Below are 19,034 nucleotides of genomic sequence, written 5' to 3'. Positions count from 1 at the left end.
ACATGATCTACACGGCAGTGCTATCTCTTTTGAGCTTAGTTTCTCAGATTTGTTCGTTTTGTTTTGTTTTGTTTCCTAAATTATCCTTCAAAGTTACGTAAAGAGATCCGATCGGGCGCACTTTGGTTTTCATAGAAGTACATAGCTGTCTTGAAATTTGCAACACACAAGAAATGAACGAAATCTGTTTTTCAAGCGAAATTGACCGGACCGCTCTTAAGGAGAAAGGCGAGTGCTTTCAGGAAAGTTCACAATAAAGTTTTCGTGAAAATTATTCGTGACAGGTTTTGCTCGTGTTCTTCACACACAACTTTTCTTTGAATAGTGGCGTACTTGACCCAAACGTCTTGCATGACGTTTATAACGAATATGGAAACGAGCTCTTAGCCTCAAATGACACGGAACAACCTGTAGGTAACAGCACAAAGTAGTACTGACATGATTTCGAGTCAAATTGTTGTTAAAAATCGAGTAAATTTATCAGACCAAATATTTCACGTGCCCGTAGCAAATTGCGAGTGCAATTTGTAGTCTTTGAAAATTTATCAGGTAAGCCTTTGCACGAGAAATCATGTTGTTACTTAGTAATAATATAGATGAAAAGGCATCTCTCAAATGGCAAGGCAAACCAAATTTTGACAGCGTGCCCGCTATTTGTAATTTGTATTCATGTTCCAGCTTTGCACCAGTGTTACATGACTAATGCACTCGGTTTCAGCCAATCAGAAGCGCGTAAACTTTTCGTGTATATTTTAAGTATAAATAACAACATGATTTCGAGCGCAATTTGGTGTTAGTAAGCACAAGTAAATTTTTCAAAGACAACAAATTGCATTCGTATTACAACTTTGCACTCGTTTTACATGAAAAATGGACTCGTTTCAGCCAATCAGACGCGCGTAATTTTTTCATGTACATTATTACACGCAGATAGCGAGTGAAATTTCGGATCAAGTTACCGATTGAAATGTTTGCAGCCTTGAATGCGACTCAACTAAACATTATCCATTGTCCTGAGTACATTTAGGAGTTGATGGGAGCGAGATGGTTTTATTAAACCCTTATATAAACAATTCTTTTTGCCTAAAACGGTCTTGCTTAAAATTTTCTTAAACTAGAAATTCAAAGAAATTGTGGTTTTGGATCTTCGGCTGGTTCCTCTGCATACTCACGATGGTTGTAAATGGATAAATTGCCGTGGGAAACCTTTGAAACACTTGACATTGATGAAGCGCCGCCGTGTCATTCAAATGGCTTTTACATCTTGGTGAATTCCTTTTCTTTTTACTCTTACTTTTTCTTTATTGTCAATTAGACTCAATTCATTCGAACATGCGATGACCATCGTCGGCTACTTGTATTTGTTTTTCGAAAAAATCTTGTGCTTGATGCTAATCTTTTTTACATCCATGTTTCTTGTTGTTTACAATCTGAACTCTAGAGATCGCACTGTAGCCAGGCAATTGAATTTTAATCATCGGATCGTTAAAGTTCAAACACAGAACAAATCAGCTGTATAATGGGTGGTTTTGGTAACGTGTGTGTTTCTTTTGTGTTACGGAATATTCTTGCGTTGTAGTTTATTATTTTTAACTGGTCATAAATATGGAAACGATTTTTATTGGAAAATAACTCAACAAGTTATAATCTCCGAATTAAACCGTTAAGTTTACGTTTTCTTCAAAAGAGATATAAAGCAATGATGCGGAAGGCTTCTCTTCAAAAGGCGTCGTTATTTAACAACAGAGTAGTTCCGACGCAAGAAAAACATTAGCTGATGCATATACTTAAAACTTTCCTTAGATCCCGAGGACTTCCGGTTCAGAATCTATTCGTGACATATGAATTTTTATCTAAACTGCTGTTCAGTTAAAAAGCTTTCAATGAAACAAAGATAAGTCACCTGTTTTAGAGAAGTAGTGTTGATAAGGCCACATATTGATTATTTTGAGGCCGTTTTTTAGTTACTAGAGAAATGTTTTTCTTAAATTAATCATTTAGGCTGGCATTTATTTTAGTCTTAAAAAAATCTGGTTCTTATAACTATGAGCTTGCGTTGTATATTTTAATAGTACAGAGTAAAAATATATCATTTTCCTCCTCAATTTTACTGTGTTTTTCACTGTATGTTCTCTTCGATGTTTTAGAGTATTAAGCTCTTGTTGATGAATAACGTGATTACTTTGAAACGATAAATACTGGAAAAAAAAGTGCTGTATTGCCTGACTTTTCGTCAACGACAGTCGATTTGCATATGTGCAACCTCCCCATGAGCTCTGTTTAATTTAGCAGGGAATTGACCATCATCTTTGTTAGTCAAAGCCGATATAAGATTCACTGATATAAATACTCTTAATTTCCCCGTTTTCATTTGGAAATTTTTCACATTTGGTAGCGTAGGTAACAATGATGTAACATTTCCGAGATGCTCGTTAAAGAAGATCTTCGTTCGACTAAAAATGAATTACTTGACAAGTATTCAAGTCATGTACTTCATCTGTCGTATGTCAAGAGAGATTGTCAAAGGCGAACGCTTTCAGGAAATTTATAACGTTACGTTTTCTTGATAAGTCTTTGTGAAATGCTTTTAATTTCTGTTTGTGTGTTTACCAAACAATTTTTTAAGAAAAGAGACGCACTTAATCCACAAGTGTTGCACTGCAATTAACTCTTGCGTGGGCTAGATGAGGCCAGATGGTTGATTAAAAACTCTATACAAATACAATTACATTCTTCATCCTTAAAACCTTTCAAAATACTCTTGGCTTGACCGAAGAAAGCAATTGAAAAGTCCAAGACAGCCTTTTAGAAGAAATTCAATGGAAACGTGGTTTTGGGTTCTCGGCTGGTTCCTCAGCATTCTCACGATGGTTGTAAATGGATTTGTCATCTTCCTCGTCTGCAGTAAACGTCAGCTTCGCACCAAAACCAACACATTCATCGTGTCTTTAGCAGTGGCTGATTTTGGTGTCGGGATGCTTGCTGTTCCTCCACGCTTTTTCTGCAGCCTTGCAACCGAATGCGCTCCACGCTCAACAGAGCAATTAATTGTGACATTTGTAAGGGCGTTCATTGTTTACACCTCTGGAACAAACTTGGTTGGATTAGTACTGGAACGTTATGTTGCTGTTGTGAAACCTTTGAAATACTTGACTTTTATGACGCGCCGTCGAGTCATTCAAATGGTTGTAACATCTTGGGGAATTCCTTTTCTTTTCACTCTTACTTTAGTGTCGATTACACTTAGTGCAATCGATCGTGCCAGGACTATACGCGGCTACTTGTATTTGCCTTTCGAGATAATCTTGTGCATAATTCTAATCTTTTTTCTTGAATCCATGTTTCTTGTGGTTTACAAGCAGAACTCTAGAGATCGCACTTTAGATAAGCAATTGCGGTTTAATCATGTGGTCATTAGAGCTAAAATTCAGAACACTTCAGCAGTAAAATGGGTGGCTTTGATAACGTGTGTGTTTCTATCGTGTTACGGAATAATGATGCGTTGTAGTTTTTCAGCTTTAACCGGTCATAAATGTTGTAATGATTTTCATTACAAAATACCTCTACAAGTTATTAACTCTGGAATAAACCCTATAGTTTATGCTTTCTTCAAAAGAGATATACAACAAGAATGCAAAAGGCTTCTCTTTAAAAGGCGTCGTCAATTAACAACAGAATAGCTCCGACGCAAGAACAACAGAGTAGTTAAGGACAGCCATTAAAAAGAAATTCAATGGAAACTTGTTCTCGGCTGGTTCTTCTGCATCCTCACGATGGTTGTAAATGGATTTGTCATCTTCCTCGTCTGCAGTCAACGTCAGATTCGCACCAAAACCAAAGCATTTGTCGTTTCTTAAGCGGTGGCTGATTTGGGTGTTGGAGTGATTGTTGTTCCTTCTCGCTTTTTCTGCAACCTTAAAACAGAAAGCACTCCACGCTTTGAAACCTTTGAAATATTTGACTTTAATGTGCGGCAAAATTTACTTTGTAGTAATGTCTTTTCTTTAAACCATGGAAGCTGAGTTATATTTTGATGTAAGAAACATCTGGTTCTCAAAATTATGAGCTTGCCTTGCATAATAAAATGAAAAGAGTAAAAACCTATCATATTACTTGTCAATTGATGTGTCCAGTTCTGTAACAGATCGCTTGATCCACGCGTAGTTCAATCCGACGATACCATACAGAATATGGTCAGAATCTTACCGTTGACAGAGAGCTACGCGCAATATTTTGTTGGCATGGTATCTGTTAGTTCCTAGACATAGGTCATGCTTCGGGGACTTTCGACCCTCAACAATCCCTTTGAAAAGTTAAAGCATTTTCTTGTACAGTTTTATTATTGATCTATGAGCAAAGAGTTTGCAAGGCAGCCATTTGCGCGGCAATCTTTATGTTTGTTATGACCATCGTCGAGACAGGTGTAATTTGAATTAAAGGAGAGACCTCTATCTCGAAATTGCAGGGAAATCATGATTCCAGGGAGTTCGAGCGAGCTTATAGTTAATGACATAAAAAAAAAGAAAGAAATGAGATAATTTGGATTTTAGCAGTGGCTCCTCGGAAGGCTACTGTCCGTTCGCTGTTTCTGAGTCTAATTTGAGTCTGGACAACTATGTTAATAACTGAAGAGTTATCTACGGTTTCCGCGATATTTTGCCTCTTTATTAGAGTCTACTAAGTCTTAAAAATTGCCGACTATTGCTTACCATCGCACAAAACGAACCGAAAAGATTGTTGTTAGTGTTCAGCCTGTCGTTTAAAATCGGAAAACTTATTTGAATTAAAAATCATTTTCAAAGATTAAAATTTATGAATTTACTATCAATCTTGCACGTGGAAAGAGCTTACGAACTAAAAGAAAGAAATTTCAGTGTCTTTTTCAGCCAGTTTGCGGTCAAGAAAGAGGTCAGTTCGACCTTAGTAACTTGGATATCGTCGGTTCTACCAAGGTCTATCAAGAGCGGCAACTGTTTCTTTAAATGTGCAGATTATAGTGCCAAAAATTCGAATTGATGGACGGCACTCTGTCCCGACTTTTCCCAAGGTAAATAACTCGTTTATTGATAGAAAGTGAATTGAAATACAGTGCCCTTTTTGTTGTTGTTACCGTTGAACATTAAATTATACAGTGACAAGTAGAAGGGGGCACTTATTAGACAGTAAAGCACGTGCACTGTAAGATAAACTCCTTCCCATTCGTAGCCGCCGTAACAATATTTATTGAACCAAGTGATTCCTGAGGTAGCAAGGAGAAATTTGTTCGTTTATTGTTGTTATATTGATCGCTTAATTTACTTATTCAGTTCCTATTTTTATTTTTAAACTTATTTCAACAAGATACACAGTGTACCGTGCACGATGTTATTCGAGGGGGAGGGGGAGGGGGTTGGGTGTTTAATATTTTAGCCTAAGAGTGAGCGCTTATCAAGGGGAAGGTGCTTATCAGAGTGTGGGCTCTTATTCGAGGAAATACGGTACATGCAGTTCAGAGCATGTAAGGTGGCTTTGTTTTCAAGGAAACAAGTAAAAAGTGTGGGAGCTATGATCCTACAAAGAATAAGTGATTAAAAGTATCTGTATTTATATGTCAATATAAAATGTGATCAGTATATTTTAGCTTTTGTTCAGGATAATAATGATTTGCATAGACAAATAAAAGAGTACTCACCGAACGATAGGCATGCGCGTATTCATAATTTATTTTTCTTTAGAAGGGCGTCAAGCAGGCACGAAAAAGTCTGGAAGTAAAGAAATAAAGAGAAAGAGAAGAAAAGCAAGATTCTTTCTTACCAGGTTAGCTCCTTATTACTTTTTTGATAACGAATTAGTTATCCGCGCTTTTAAGTTTGGTCTGCATTGAACGCTCGAACCTTGATTAAGTGAATGTGTGCGATTCAAAACTAATCGCAGCCGAAAACGGAAGAAAATCACAAAGAAGAAAACAAGTTCGATTTCTAGAATAGTTGATGTTTTGAATACCTATCAAGAAACTTTTTGCAATCTCCTGTAAGGCTATCTAATTTCACTGGAAGTTGAAACACGGCTTCTGTTAATTAATCGATTCTAAGATTAACTTCGAGGACTAGATGCTGGAAAAATGCTCAAAAATTTATTTGAAAGCAAATTTTCATCTATAGCTGAAATTGTATAATTTTTGAACGGAAATCGGTAAAGAAAAAAGGAAAACGAGCTCGGAGCCGAATTGATAAATATCTTAGCTTTTGAGGAGAAAACCAAATTGAAATAGAGCGGTCCTACGTTGCTGCTTTTCAAGTTTTCTCTGGAATTCATTTTCTTAAAAAATGTACGTACGTGTATAGGTCGGGTAGTTTGTTCATTTTCTTTCTCTTCTTTTTCGGTAAAAATAAGACTTTTTTGCCATGCGGCCTGATAATCATCTGTCTTAGCTCTTGAGGCTAAAAAACCCAAGAAGTATTTTTCAAACAATGGTGTCTCTCTAAATCGTTTCTATATCCATTATAAGTCTTATACTCTGATAATAGTCGTTTTCTAAATTTGAACGTTTTTAGATAATTTCAACAACACTCTTGAGGTCTGACTGCTGAAGTTCCAAGCCCTAAGACCAAACTCAAAATGCCACCAAAATTGGCAGTATCTATTTGTACTCATGGGTGGAGAGGAACAGTATCTATTTATACTCCTGGGTGGAGAGGAACAGTATCCATTCATACCCTTAGGTGGAGAGGGACAGTATCTATTTATACTTTTGGGAGGAGAGGGACAGTATCCATTTATACTCTTGAGTGGAGGGGGACAGTATCCATTTATGCACCTGGATGGAGACGGATAGTACCCATTAATACTTCTGGGTAAGGAGGGACAGTATCTATTTTTACTCATGGGTGAAGACGCACTGTAAGAATTTAAGAGCTTTGCCCAAGAACTCAATACAATGCCCTGGTCAGACCTTGAACCCGACCCTTAAGATCAACCGCGTTTACCGTAGAGAGGATGGGAGCTTGCGGTCAGGTTCTCTTGATTAGCGTCGCAGGACGCGCGTTTCTCAGTCTGCCGTAAGATTTGAGAATAGCTGTATTTGCAGGGCTAGTATCTCAACTTCGCAAAGATATGGTAGACGACTCTCAGACTATTAACAACTGGTGACTTTGAGCAGTGTTACTTTTATGAGTAAAAGAGAGAAAAATACTTCTAGGAAAAGATATGGAGTGAGAGATGATCATGCGCACCTTTGATTTTTGTCTCAAGTTTTGTCATCTAACGCTATTTTCGCCTCACCCCCTCCCCCCAACCTATCTACTCACGGAACCGAACCGATAGGGGTTTATTTCAGTCTTCCCACTCGTTTGAAACTAGGTGTTTTGTTAAGGTCGTCTCAATAGGTTTACATAGACATGATCTACACAGCAGTGTTATCTCTTTTGAGCTTAGTTTCTCAGATTTGCTTGTTTTGTTTGTTTTGTTGTTTTGTTTTCTAAATTATCCTTCGTCGGGAAGATAAAGAGATCCGATCGGGCGGACTGTGGTTTTCATATAATTACTTATCTGTCTTGCAACACACAAGAAATGAACGAAATCTGTCTCTTGAGCGCTCTTACGAAGAAACGCGGGCGTTTTCAGGAAAGTTCAAAATAACGTTTTCGTGTAAAGTCTTCGTGATAAGTTTTGCTCGTGTTTTTAAAACACAAATTTTCATTGAAAAGTGGCGCACTTGACCCACACGTCTTGCATGACGTTTCAAACGAATATGGAAACGAGCTCTTAGCCTCAAATGACACGGAACAACCTGTAGGTAACAGCACAAAGTAGTACTTCCACAATTTAAAACAACAACAACAACAACAACAACAACAACAAAAACGACAAAAAATCGAGTAATTTTGTCAAAGACCAAATATTTCACGAGCCCGTAGCAAATAACGAGTGCAATTTGTAGTTTTTGAAAAATTTTCAAGTGCCCCTTTACAAGAAACTGCACGAGAAATCATGTTGTCACCTAGTAATAATATACATGAAAAAGGTATCTCTCAAAGTCTCTAATCTGACGAGAAATCATGTTGTCACCTAGTAATAATATACATGAAAAAGGTATCTCTCAAAGTCTCTAATCTCTATCTTGCCGCCATCTAGGTATAATTTAAGGCGCAACGATGACTCTGCAGCTTTATTAACTTTCCCGAAGATAATATCCAAGAAGACCCTGGCAGATAGATCGTTTAGTTGTGCCGCCCCTAGACTTTGGAATTCGCTTCCTACCACAATAAGATCTATTTCCAGTTTAGATATTTTTAAAATTAGACTTAAAACTTTTTTATTTAATAGGGCGTTTAATTAGTTCTATAGTTTTTATAATTGAATTGCATTATTTTAGAATTGTAATTTTGAACTTCTATTTTAATTTCTAATTTAATATTTATTGTAAGGCGCAGTTGAATATTTTTATAGAAACTGCGCGGTATAAATTTAAATTTAATAATAATAATTTAATAATAAAGGCAAAGCAAACGAAATTTTGACAGCGTGCGCGCTAGTTGTAATTTGTATTCATGTTTCAGCTTTGAACTCGTGTTGCATGACAAATGCACTTGACTTCAGCCAATCAGAAGCGCGTAAATTTTTCATGTATATTTTTAGTATAGGTAACAACATGGTTTCGAGTGCAATTTGGTGTTAGCAAGCACAAGTAAATTTTTCAAAGACAACAAATTGCATTCGTGTTACAACTTTGCACTCGCATTACATGAAAAATGGTCTTGTTTTCAGCCAATCAGACGTGCGTAATTTTTTCAGGTATATTATTACACGCAGGCAGAGAGTGAGATTTCGGATCAAGTTACCGACGAATAAACGACGACCCGACAAAAAGCAAAAGGAAAGGCAAATGAGAGGTTTGTAAGCATGCCAAGCGCCAAAAAGCAAAGAAAGCACTCGACTACGTCTCGTGTTTCCCCCTTTGTGCTCCAGCTGCTTGCTGCTGCTTTACAAGAAAACAAAGCTTCTTCATTTGTTAAAGTCACTCATTCACGCTTGAAATTATTGTCATTTGAAATATTTGTTGTTCTCAGCCAGATAGAGGCTAACTTCCACTATTTCACATTTTATCTGCACTCTGCTGTAGTTTTGAGAAATGAATACATCAGATGATAAAGTGGAAAATATTTCGCTTTTGTTTTCATTTTCTGATTGGTCCATTCTTTTTTGAAACCAATGACTGGCAGAGTAACAACAGAGTAGTTCCGACGCAAAAAAAACATTAGCTGATGCATATACTTAAAACTTTCCTGGATCCCGAGGACTTCCGGTTCAGAATCTATTCGTGACATATCAATTCTTATCTAAACTGCTGTTCAGTCAAAAACTTCCGAGGAAACAAAGATAAGTCACCTGTTTAAGAGAAGTAGTTTTGATATTACATGTCTCTAATATTTAAGACCACATATTGATTATTTTGAGGCCGTAGTTTACTGGAGAAATTGTTGTTCTTAAATTAATCATTTAGACTGGCATGTATTTCAGTCCTAGCAACATGTGGTTCTTATAACTATGAGCTTACATTTTATATTTTAAATTTTAAATTTTTCTGTGTTTTTTACTGTATGTTCTCTTCAATGTTTTAGAGTATTAAGCTCTTGTTGATGAACTACGTGATAACTTTGAAACAATAAATGCTTGAAAAAAAGTGCTGAATTGCCTGACTTTTCGTCAACGACAGCGATTTGCATACGTGCAACTTCCCCAAAAGCTGTGTTTAATTTAGCGGGGAATTGATCATCACCTTTGTTAGTCAAAGCCGACATAAGATTCGTTGATATATATATATACTTTTAATTTCCCCGTTTTCATTTGGAAATTTTTCGCATTTGGTAGCGTAGGTCACAATGGTATAACATTTCCAACATTTTGTTATTCCATGAAAACTTTTCTTGGAGATGCTCGTTGAGGAAGACCTTTGTTCGACTAAAAATGATCTACTTGACAAATATTCAAGTCATGTAGTCCATCGGTCGTATGTCAAGAGAGATTGTCAAAGGCCAACGCTTTCATAAAATTTTACAACGTTACGTTTTCTTGATAAGTCTTCGTGAAATGCTTTTAATTTCTGCTTGTGTGTTTAGCAAACAAGTTTTTAAAGAAAAGTGACGCACTTGACCCACAAGTCTTGCACATGATGAACTTTAAAACGAGCGTGAAAACGAGTTATTTGGTTGCAACGGATGCAGAACAAGTGGTGAATGAATACATCTCATTAAACTTTTTGGTGTGTAGTATCGCTGAGCATTTTGCGAGTTGTGCCTTATTTTGACGAGCCCGTATGGCGAGTAAAAATACAAACAACGCCACTTCCGAAATGATTTACAGCAGAACAGTGCTTCGAGGCTTCTTTATTTGTTAAAAATGTCTTTAACTTGATAATAAAAGGGGGCGACTTACGCTTAACACTGACCGATTGATAGTAATTTTTTATTTGAAATATTTGTTGTTTGACGAGTTTCGTTAATTCGCATCTTATTTGCACTATCATGCTGTACTGATAGTCTCAAAAAAGGACTGCCGTACTTTTCTTTTAATTAAAACACATAAGAAGATGAAGTAAAAAAAGTTTCCGCGTTTGTTATCAATTTCTGAATGCAATTGGTTTATTCTTCTTGAAAACCAACAAGCAGATGTAAAACTTCGTGCAGGAAGCGTCTGACAAGAACGTTATTAAGTCATAGATGTTTGCAGTCCTGAATATGACTTAATTAAACAGCATATATATTGGCCTAATTAACTTGTACGTGGGTTGGATGGGGCCAGATGGTTGAATAAGAACTCTATATAAACACAATTACATTTTTCATCCTCAAAACCATTTAAGAAAGCAATTGAAAAGTTCTAGACAGCCATTTAAAAGAAATTCAATGGAAAAGTGGTTTTGGGTTCTCGGCTGGTTCCTCAGCATTCTCACGATGGTTGTAAATGGATTTGTCATCTTCCTCGTCTGTGGTAAACGTCAGCTTCGCACCAAAACCAACGCATTTGTCGTGTCTTTAGCAGTAGCTGATTTTGGTGTTGGGATGATTGTTGTTCCCTCACGCTTTTTCTGCAGCCTTGCAACCGAATGCACTCCACGCTCAAAAGAGGGATTAATTGTGATGTTTGTAAGGGTGTTCATTATTTACACCTCTGGAACAAACTTGGTTGGCTTAGTACTGGAACGTTATGTTGCTGTGGTGAAACCTTTGAAATACTTGACTTTTATGAAGCGCCGTCGAGTCATTCAAATGGTTCTAACATCTTGGGGAATTCCTTCTCTTTTCACTCTTACTTTAGTGTCGATTAGACTTAGTGGAATCGATCGTGCCAGGACTATGCTCGGCTACTTGTGTTTGCTTTTGGAGATAATCTTGTGCGTAATTCTGATATTTTTCCTTGCATCCATGTTTTTCGTTATTTACTCTAGAGATCGCACGTTAGCTAAGAAATTGCAGTTTAATCATGTGGTCGCTAGAGCTAAAACTCAGAAAAAGGCGTCAGCAGTAAAATGGGTGGCTTTGATAACGTGTGTGTTTCTATCGTGTTACGGAATAATGATGCGTTGTAGTTTGTTATTTTTAACTGGTCAATCATGTAACGATTATTCTTTCAAAATAACGCTACAAGTTATTAACTCTGGAATAAACCCTATAGCTTATGCTTTCTTCAAAAGAGATATACAACAAGAATGCGGAAGGCTTCTCTTTAAAAAGCGTACTTTATTTAACAACAGAGTAGTTCCGACGCAAGAAAAAACATTAGCTGATGCATATACTTAAAACTTTCCTAGATCCGAGGACGTCGGTTCAGAATCTATCCGTGACATATTAATTCTTATCTTTATTGCTGTTCAGTTTAAAAGCTTCCGATGAAACAACGATAAGTCACCTATTTAAGAGAAGTAGTGTTGATATTACATATGTCTAATATGTAAGACCATATATTGATTATTTTGAGGCAGTCCTTTGCTGGAGAAAATGGTTTTTTTTTAAAATTAATCATTTAGGCTGGCATGTATTTTAGTCTTAGAAATATCTGATTCTTATAACTATGAGCTTGTGTTGTATATTTTAATGATATAGAGTGAAAAATGTCATTTTCCCCCTCAATTTTGCTGTGTTTTTACAACAGTCCGCCAATCCGTTGTAAGTTCCCTTCAATGTTTTATAGTATTATGTTCTTGTTGAAGAAGTACGTCAACAATAACTTTGAAACGATAAATGCTGAAAAACAAGAGCTGAATTGCCTGAATTTCGTCTGCGACAGTCAATTTGCATGCGTGCAACTTCCCGATGAGCTGTCACGGTTTAATTTAGCGGGGAATTGCACCTTTTTCAGTCAAAGCCGGAAAATTTTCACATTTGGTAGCGTAGCTAACAACATAACTTTTTTATTCCATGAAAGCTTTTCTTGGAGATGCTCGTTAAAGAAGATCTTCCACACACACCCACAAGTCTCTCACATGATGACCCTTAAAACGAGTAGGAAAACGAGCTCTTTGGTTTAACTGATGAAGAACAAGCTGTCGATAACAGCACAAATCACACGGAGATGGAAAGTGAAATTTCGGCAAAGTAACCGACGAAAACACCAAGCCGGCAAGTAGTAACAGGAAAGGCAAACAAAGGTCTGCAAACATGCCAAGCGCTAAGTAGGGAAAACACTCCACTACGTCTCGTGTTTTTTTCCTACATCACTTTCGCGTTCTAGCCGCTTCCGAAATGCTTTACGACAACACAGAGCTTTGAGGCTTCTTTATTCGTTAAAAAGTCTCTAACTTGATAGTAAAGGGGAGGGATTTAGGCTTAACACTGACCGATTGATAATTTTGAAATTATTGTTATTAAAAATATTTGATGTTGGCTGTTTCGTATATTGGCATATTGGAACTATCATGCTGTACTGATGGTCTCAAAAAAGGACTGCCGTAATTTCCTTTGAATTAAAAGACATTAGACATTAGCATTCTCACGATGGCTGTAAATGGATTTGTCATCTTCCTCGTTTGCAGTCAACTTCAGCTTCGCACCGAAACCAACGCATTTGTCGTTTCTTTAGCGGTGGCTGATTTTGGAGTTGGTATGTTCGCTGTTCCCCCTTGCTTGTTCTGCAACCTTACAACTGAATTCGCTCCACGATTTAAGAGAGTGTCTCTGTAAGAGCGGTCCGGTCGATTTTGCTTGAGACACGGCTTTCTCTCGTTTCTTGTGTGTTGTAAGACATTCATGTACCTATACTAAAACAACAATCAGTTTGATCGGATCTCTTTACTTTTCGGAGTTTTACGGAAATTAAATTTCATTCGAGCGAAGGCTTGTCGTGACACTTTTAAAGACTTTAATTTCATACAACTTTGGAGGACAATTTACAAAAAACTACGGAACTCAGAAAGAAACAAATACCACAGCCATGTTTATTAACTTTATCTTATCTATCGAGGCGACTTTCGTAGACATCACGTTTCAATCAAGGAAACAGGAAGACTTGAATGACACCTTATCGGTTCGCCTAAATCACACACGCCAAAACCGATCAAATTCAAGGTAAATTTTTGAAAAAGTGAGACGTTCTTAACTGATCAAACTAAAATAGCTAGGAAGTAGTTGTCATAGAAAAGGTAACTACAGAAAAAAAACTTTGCGGCCCGACCTTTACGAGAACTTTATAACTCCGTGAACTTACCTAATCTTCGGTAATCTACAAGTTTGGCCGCCATTTTGAGGGACTTGTCAACATGAAGCGTAACCGATATAAATCAAGCAGGTAGATTTAAAAGCGTCAGAAATACATACGAAAGCAATTCAAATGAACTTTACTTTCAATTCAAGCGGCAAAATTTGAAACTGTTCGTTAAACTTACCATCCCCATAAGACCATTTCTTCCAACAATTCAAACACTACGACTAGTGTTCGAATTCCTCTCGTCGATTCCACCGTAAGAAATAACCTGTGCCACCCAAGCTTCGACTCGAATGTGAAGTACGAATTAAATAACATAACCGCTTCATCTTCGCGGCAATATCACGCTGGTATTTTGATTTTCCGATCGACAAGCACGGTGATCTGGAATCGATCGGTGTGATTACCTCATAAACGTGATCGCTGACCAGCCGCTGAGTGAAAACAGTACGGTTCAGTGGTGAGGGCGGGGTGAGGGGTGGGTGCGGGCAGATTATCAGAAGATTTTTGGGAACATTCGAACATATGCATTTAAGTATCATGATAAACATTAGGACTGTCAGTCTTAATGTGAAGGCATGCTTCGTGTTGCAGACAACTTTTGTTTTACTTAGTATTCCTTTTTTCTTTCAAATACATTTCGTTCCATATAGGACAAACAAATCTTTACCACGTAAATAAATGTGTTTAGATAATCGAGAACCATTGAACCTCTTGTATCGCACCAGAAATAACGTGTCTTGTCTTCGCCCAACTCTGAGAGCGTGGAGCGGCAGAGACGTGGTAAAGATTTGTTTGTCCGATATGGAACGAAATGTATTTGAAAGAAAAAAGGAATACTAAGTAAAACAAAAAAATACAAAAAGCTTCTGTATTAAAAAGCTTCTGATGAAACAAAGATAAGTCACCTGTTTAAGAGAAGTACTGTAGATATTACATATGTCTCGAATATTTAAGACCACATATTGATTATTTTGAGGCCGTACTTTACTGGAGAAAATGTTTTTCTCAAATTAATCATTTAGGCTGGCATGTATATCAGTCTTGGAAATATCTGGTTCTTATAACTATGAGCTTGCGTTGCATATTTTAATGATATAAAATAATAATAATATAATGTTCTCTTCAATGTTTTAGAGTATTAAGCTCTTGTTGATGAATTACATGATAACTTTGAAACGATAAATGCTGGAAAAACAACTGCTGAATTGCCTGACTTTTCGTCAACTACAGTCGATTTGCATACTTGCAACTTCCTCATGAGCTGTGTTTAATTTAGCGGGGAATTGATCATCATCTTTGTTAGTCAAAGCCGACATAAGATTCATTGATATAAATAATTTTAATTTTCCCGTTTTCATTCGGAAAATTTTCACATTTGGTAGCGTAGGTAACATTGATGTAACATTTCCAACACTTTTTTAAATCTATGAAAACTTTTCTTAGAGATGCTCGTTAGGGAAGACCTTCGCTCGACTAAAAATGAATTACTTGACGAGTATTCTAGTCATGTAATCCATCGGTCCTATGTCAAAAGAGATTGTCAAAGACGAACGCTTTCAGGAAATTTTACAATGTTACCTTTTCGTGAAAGTCTTAGTGAAATGCTTTTAATTTCTGCTTGTGTGTTTGGCAAACAGTTTTCAAAAAAGAGCGACGACCCAAAACTCTTGTACATGATGACCTTTAAAACGAGTATTAAAACGAGTTATTTGGTTGCAACGGATGCAGAACAAGCTGTAGATAAATATATTTTATTAGACGTTTTGGTGTGTAGTATCGCTGAGTATTTTTGTGAGTTGTGCCGTAATTTGACGAGTCCGTATGGCGAGTCAAAATACAAACAACGCCGCTTCCGAAATGCTTTACAACAGAACATGGCTTCCAGGCTTCTTTATTTGTTAAAAACGTCTTTAACTTGATAATAAAAGGGGGCGACTTACGCGTAACACCGACTGATTGATAGTTATTGTTATTTGAAATATTTGTTGTTGGATAAGTTTCGTTAATTCGCATCTTATTTGCACTGTCATGCTGTACTGATAGTCTCGAAAAAGGACTGCCGTAATTTTCTTTCAATTGAAACAGTTTCCGCGTTTGTTATCAATTTCTGAATGTAATTGGTTTATTCTTCTTGAAAACCAATAAGCAGACGTAAAACTTCGTGCACGAAGCGTCTGACAAGAACGTTGTTAAGTCATGGATGTTTGCAGCCCTGAATATGACTTAATTAAACAGCATATATATTGCCCTAATTAACTTGTACGTGGGTTGGATGGGGCCAGCTGGTTGAATAAGAACTCTTTATAAACACAATTAAATTTTTCATCCTTAAAACCATTTAAGAAAGCAATTGAAAAGTTCTAGACAGCCATTTAAAAGAAATTCAATGGAAAAGTGGTTTTGGGTTCTCGGCTGGTTCCTCAGCATTCTCACGATGATTGTAAATGGATTTGTCATCTTCCTCGTCTGTGGTAAACGTCAGCTTCGCACCAAAACCAACGCATTTGTCGTGTCTTTAGCAGTAGCTGATTTTGGTGTTGGGATGATTGTTGTCCCTTCACTTTTTTTCTGCAGCCTTGCAACCGAATGCACTCCACGCTCAAAAGAGGGATTAATTGTACTGTTTGTAAGGGTGTTCATTGTTTACACCTCTGGAACAAACTTGGTTAGTTTAGTACTAGAACGTTATGTTGCTGTTGTGAAACCTTTGAAATACTTGACTTTTATGAAGCATCGCCGAGTCATTCAAATGGTTCTAACATCTTGGGGAATTCCTTTTCTTTTTGCTGTTACTTTAGTGTCCATTAAACTTAATGGAATCGATCGTGCCCGGACTATTAGCAGCTGCGTATTTGCTTTTCGAGATAATCTTGTGCCTAATTCTAATCTTTTTTCTTGCATCCATGTTTTTTGCTCTATACTCAAGAGATCGCACTTTAGCTGAGCAATTGCGGTTTAATCAACCGGTCGCTAGAGCTAAAACTCAAAACAAGGCGGGATAATGATGCGATGTAGTTTTTTATTGTTAACTGATCAAAAGTGTAACGATTTTCTTTACAAAATACCTCTAGAAGTTATTAACTCTGGAATAAACCCTATAGCTTATGCTTTCTTCAAAAGAGATATACAATATGAATGCAAAAAAGCTTCTCTTCAAAAGGCGTCGTTAATTAACAACAGAATAGTTCCGACGCAAGAACAACAGAGTAGTAAAGGACAGCCATTAAAAAGAAATTCAATGGAAACCGTGTTTTGGGTTCTCGGCTGGTTCTTCTGCATCATCACGATGATTGTAAATGGATTTGTCATCTTCCTCGTCTGCAGCCAACGTCAGCTTCGCACCAAAACCAACACATTTTTCGTTCTTAAGTGATGGCTAATTTTTTCATAGTTAAGTCACCTGTTAAAGAGAAGTAATGTTGATATTACATTTGTCTCTAATATTTAAGACCACATGTTGATTATTTTGAGGCCATACTTTACTGGAAAAAAATGGTTTTCTTAAATAAATCATTTAAGCTGGCTTGTATTTTAGTCTTAGAAACATCTGGTTCTTACAACTATGAGCTTGCGTTGTATATTTCAACGATAAATAGGAAAAAATATAATTTTCCTCCTCAATTTTGTTGCGTTTTTTCAACAGTCCGCCAGTCCACTGTATTATGCTCTTTTTGATGAATTACATGTAACTTTGAAACGATAAATGCTGGAAAACAAGAGCTGGATTCCCTGAATTTCGTATTGATATAATTTGATACCTTGCATAATAAAATGAAAAGAGTAAAAACATATTATATTCCTCCTCAATTGATGTGTCCGGTTCTGTAACAGATCGCTTGATCCACGTGTAGTTCAACCTGACGATACCATACAAAATATGGTTCTATAGAATCTTAACGTTGGCAGAGGGCTGCGCGCAATATTTTGGTTGACATAGTATCCGTCAGTTCCTAAATAAAGGTCGTGCACCGAGGACTTTTGACCCTCTACAATCCCTTTGAAAAGTTGATCTATGAACGAAGGTTTTGCAAGGCAGCCTTTTGCGCGGCAATCTTCATGATTGCAGCATTACTTATGACCATTGTAGCCATCTGTATCGTTCAACCTCCTCTCCCTCCCCCCACAGGAGATAAATAGCGATTAATCTCTTGGAGCCAATTTTTGTTCTAGAGAGGTCAAGCGAGTAAGTCAACAGTTGATATTCTCTTGAGAAGTTGAAATGCGTACGGGTCGTCCGCTGGTACCCCAAAAGAAATGACCCTCGTGAGGATGAGCCCGAGGTTGTTAGTTGATGCTCGATTGCACGTTTCTTTCTCTTTTCCCTTTCTTTTCTCTTTTCCTTTCACCCTTTATCGGAAATTGGAAAAAATACACCTATTCCTTCGACCGTAATTTTCTTCGTCGAGACAAGTGTAGTTTGAAATAAAGAAGAGACCTCTATCAAGAAATTGCAAGGGAATCAAAAATTTCGCGATTCCAGGGAGTTCGAGTGAGCTGATAGGTAATAAAATTAAACAGAACTGAACTGATTTGGAATTTAGTAGTGGCTCTTCGCAAGGCTACTGTTCGTGCGCTGTTTCAACAACGATTTTAATAACTGAAGAGTTATCTACAAGCAATAGTTGTGGTATTGCAACGGTTGCAGCGATATTTTTACCCCTTTATTAGAGTCTACTAAGCCTTAAATATAGCCAATTATTGCTTACGATTTCACAAAACTAATCGAAAAGCTCGCCGTTGGTATTCAGACCGTCGTTCAAAGTCGGAAAACTCATTTGAATTACAAATCATTTAAAAAATTAAAATTCATGAGTTAAGCTATCAGTCTTGCACGTGGAAAGAGCTTATGAACTAAAGAAAGAAATTCAGCGTCTTTTTCAGCCAGTTTGCGGCCAATTGATGAGCGACACTCTGCCTCGACTTTTCCCAAGGTAAATAACTCATGTATTAATACATATTGGATTGAAATACAGTGTTCTTCTTGTTTTCGTCATCGTTGAACATTAAATTACAGAGTGACAAGTCGAAGGGGGGTACTAATTAGACAGTACAGCATGTACTCTGTAAGACAAACTCCATCCCATTCGTAGCCGCCATGACAATTTTCATTGAACCAAGTAACTCCTGAGGCAGCAGTGAGAAATTTGCTCGTTCATTGTTGTTGTAATGATCGCTTATTTAGTTATTCAGTTCATATTTTTATTTTATAACTTATTTTAACAATATACACAGTTTATCGTGCTCAGAGTTTTAGAATTAGGGTAGCTGAAGATGGTTTTGATAACTTTAAACAAACATTCTATAATGTATCGACACATACACACTTTTGTGCTGTGCACTCTGAGTAAAGGTGT

At 36.9% G+C, this 19,034-nt stretch overlaps 1 protein-coding gene across 1 annotated transcript; it reads left to right on the top strand.

Moving 5' to 3' along the window:
- Positions 1 to 2,819: 2,819 nt before the first annotated feature.
- On the top strand, positions 2,820 to 3,680 carry LOC136276958 (histamine H2 receptor-like). The gene has a single exon (XM_066158479.1). The coding sequence runs from the start codon at positions 2,820 to 2,822 to the stop codon at positions 3,678 to 3,680; it is 861 nt and encodes a 286-aa protein (XP_066014576.1).
- The last annotated feature ends 15,354 nt before the right edge of the window (positions 3,681 to 19,034 follow it).

The sequence above is a fragment of the Pocillopora verrucosa genome, chromosome 11 (assembly GCF_036669915.1).
Source record: "Pocillopora verrucosa isolate sample1 chromosome 11, ASM3666991v2, whole genome shotgun sequence".
Classification (NCBI taxonomy): domain Eukaryota; kingdom Metazoa; phylum Cnidaria; class Anthozoa; order Scleractinia; family Pocilloporidae; genus Pocillopora; species Pocillopora verrucosa.
This window is presented reverse-complemented; position numbering and strand designations above follow the sequence as displayed.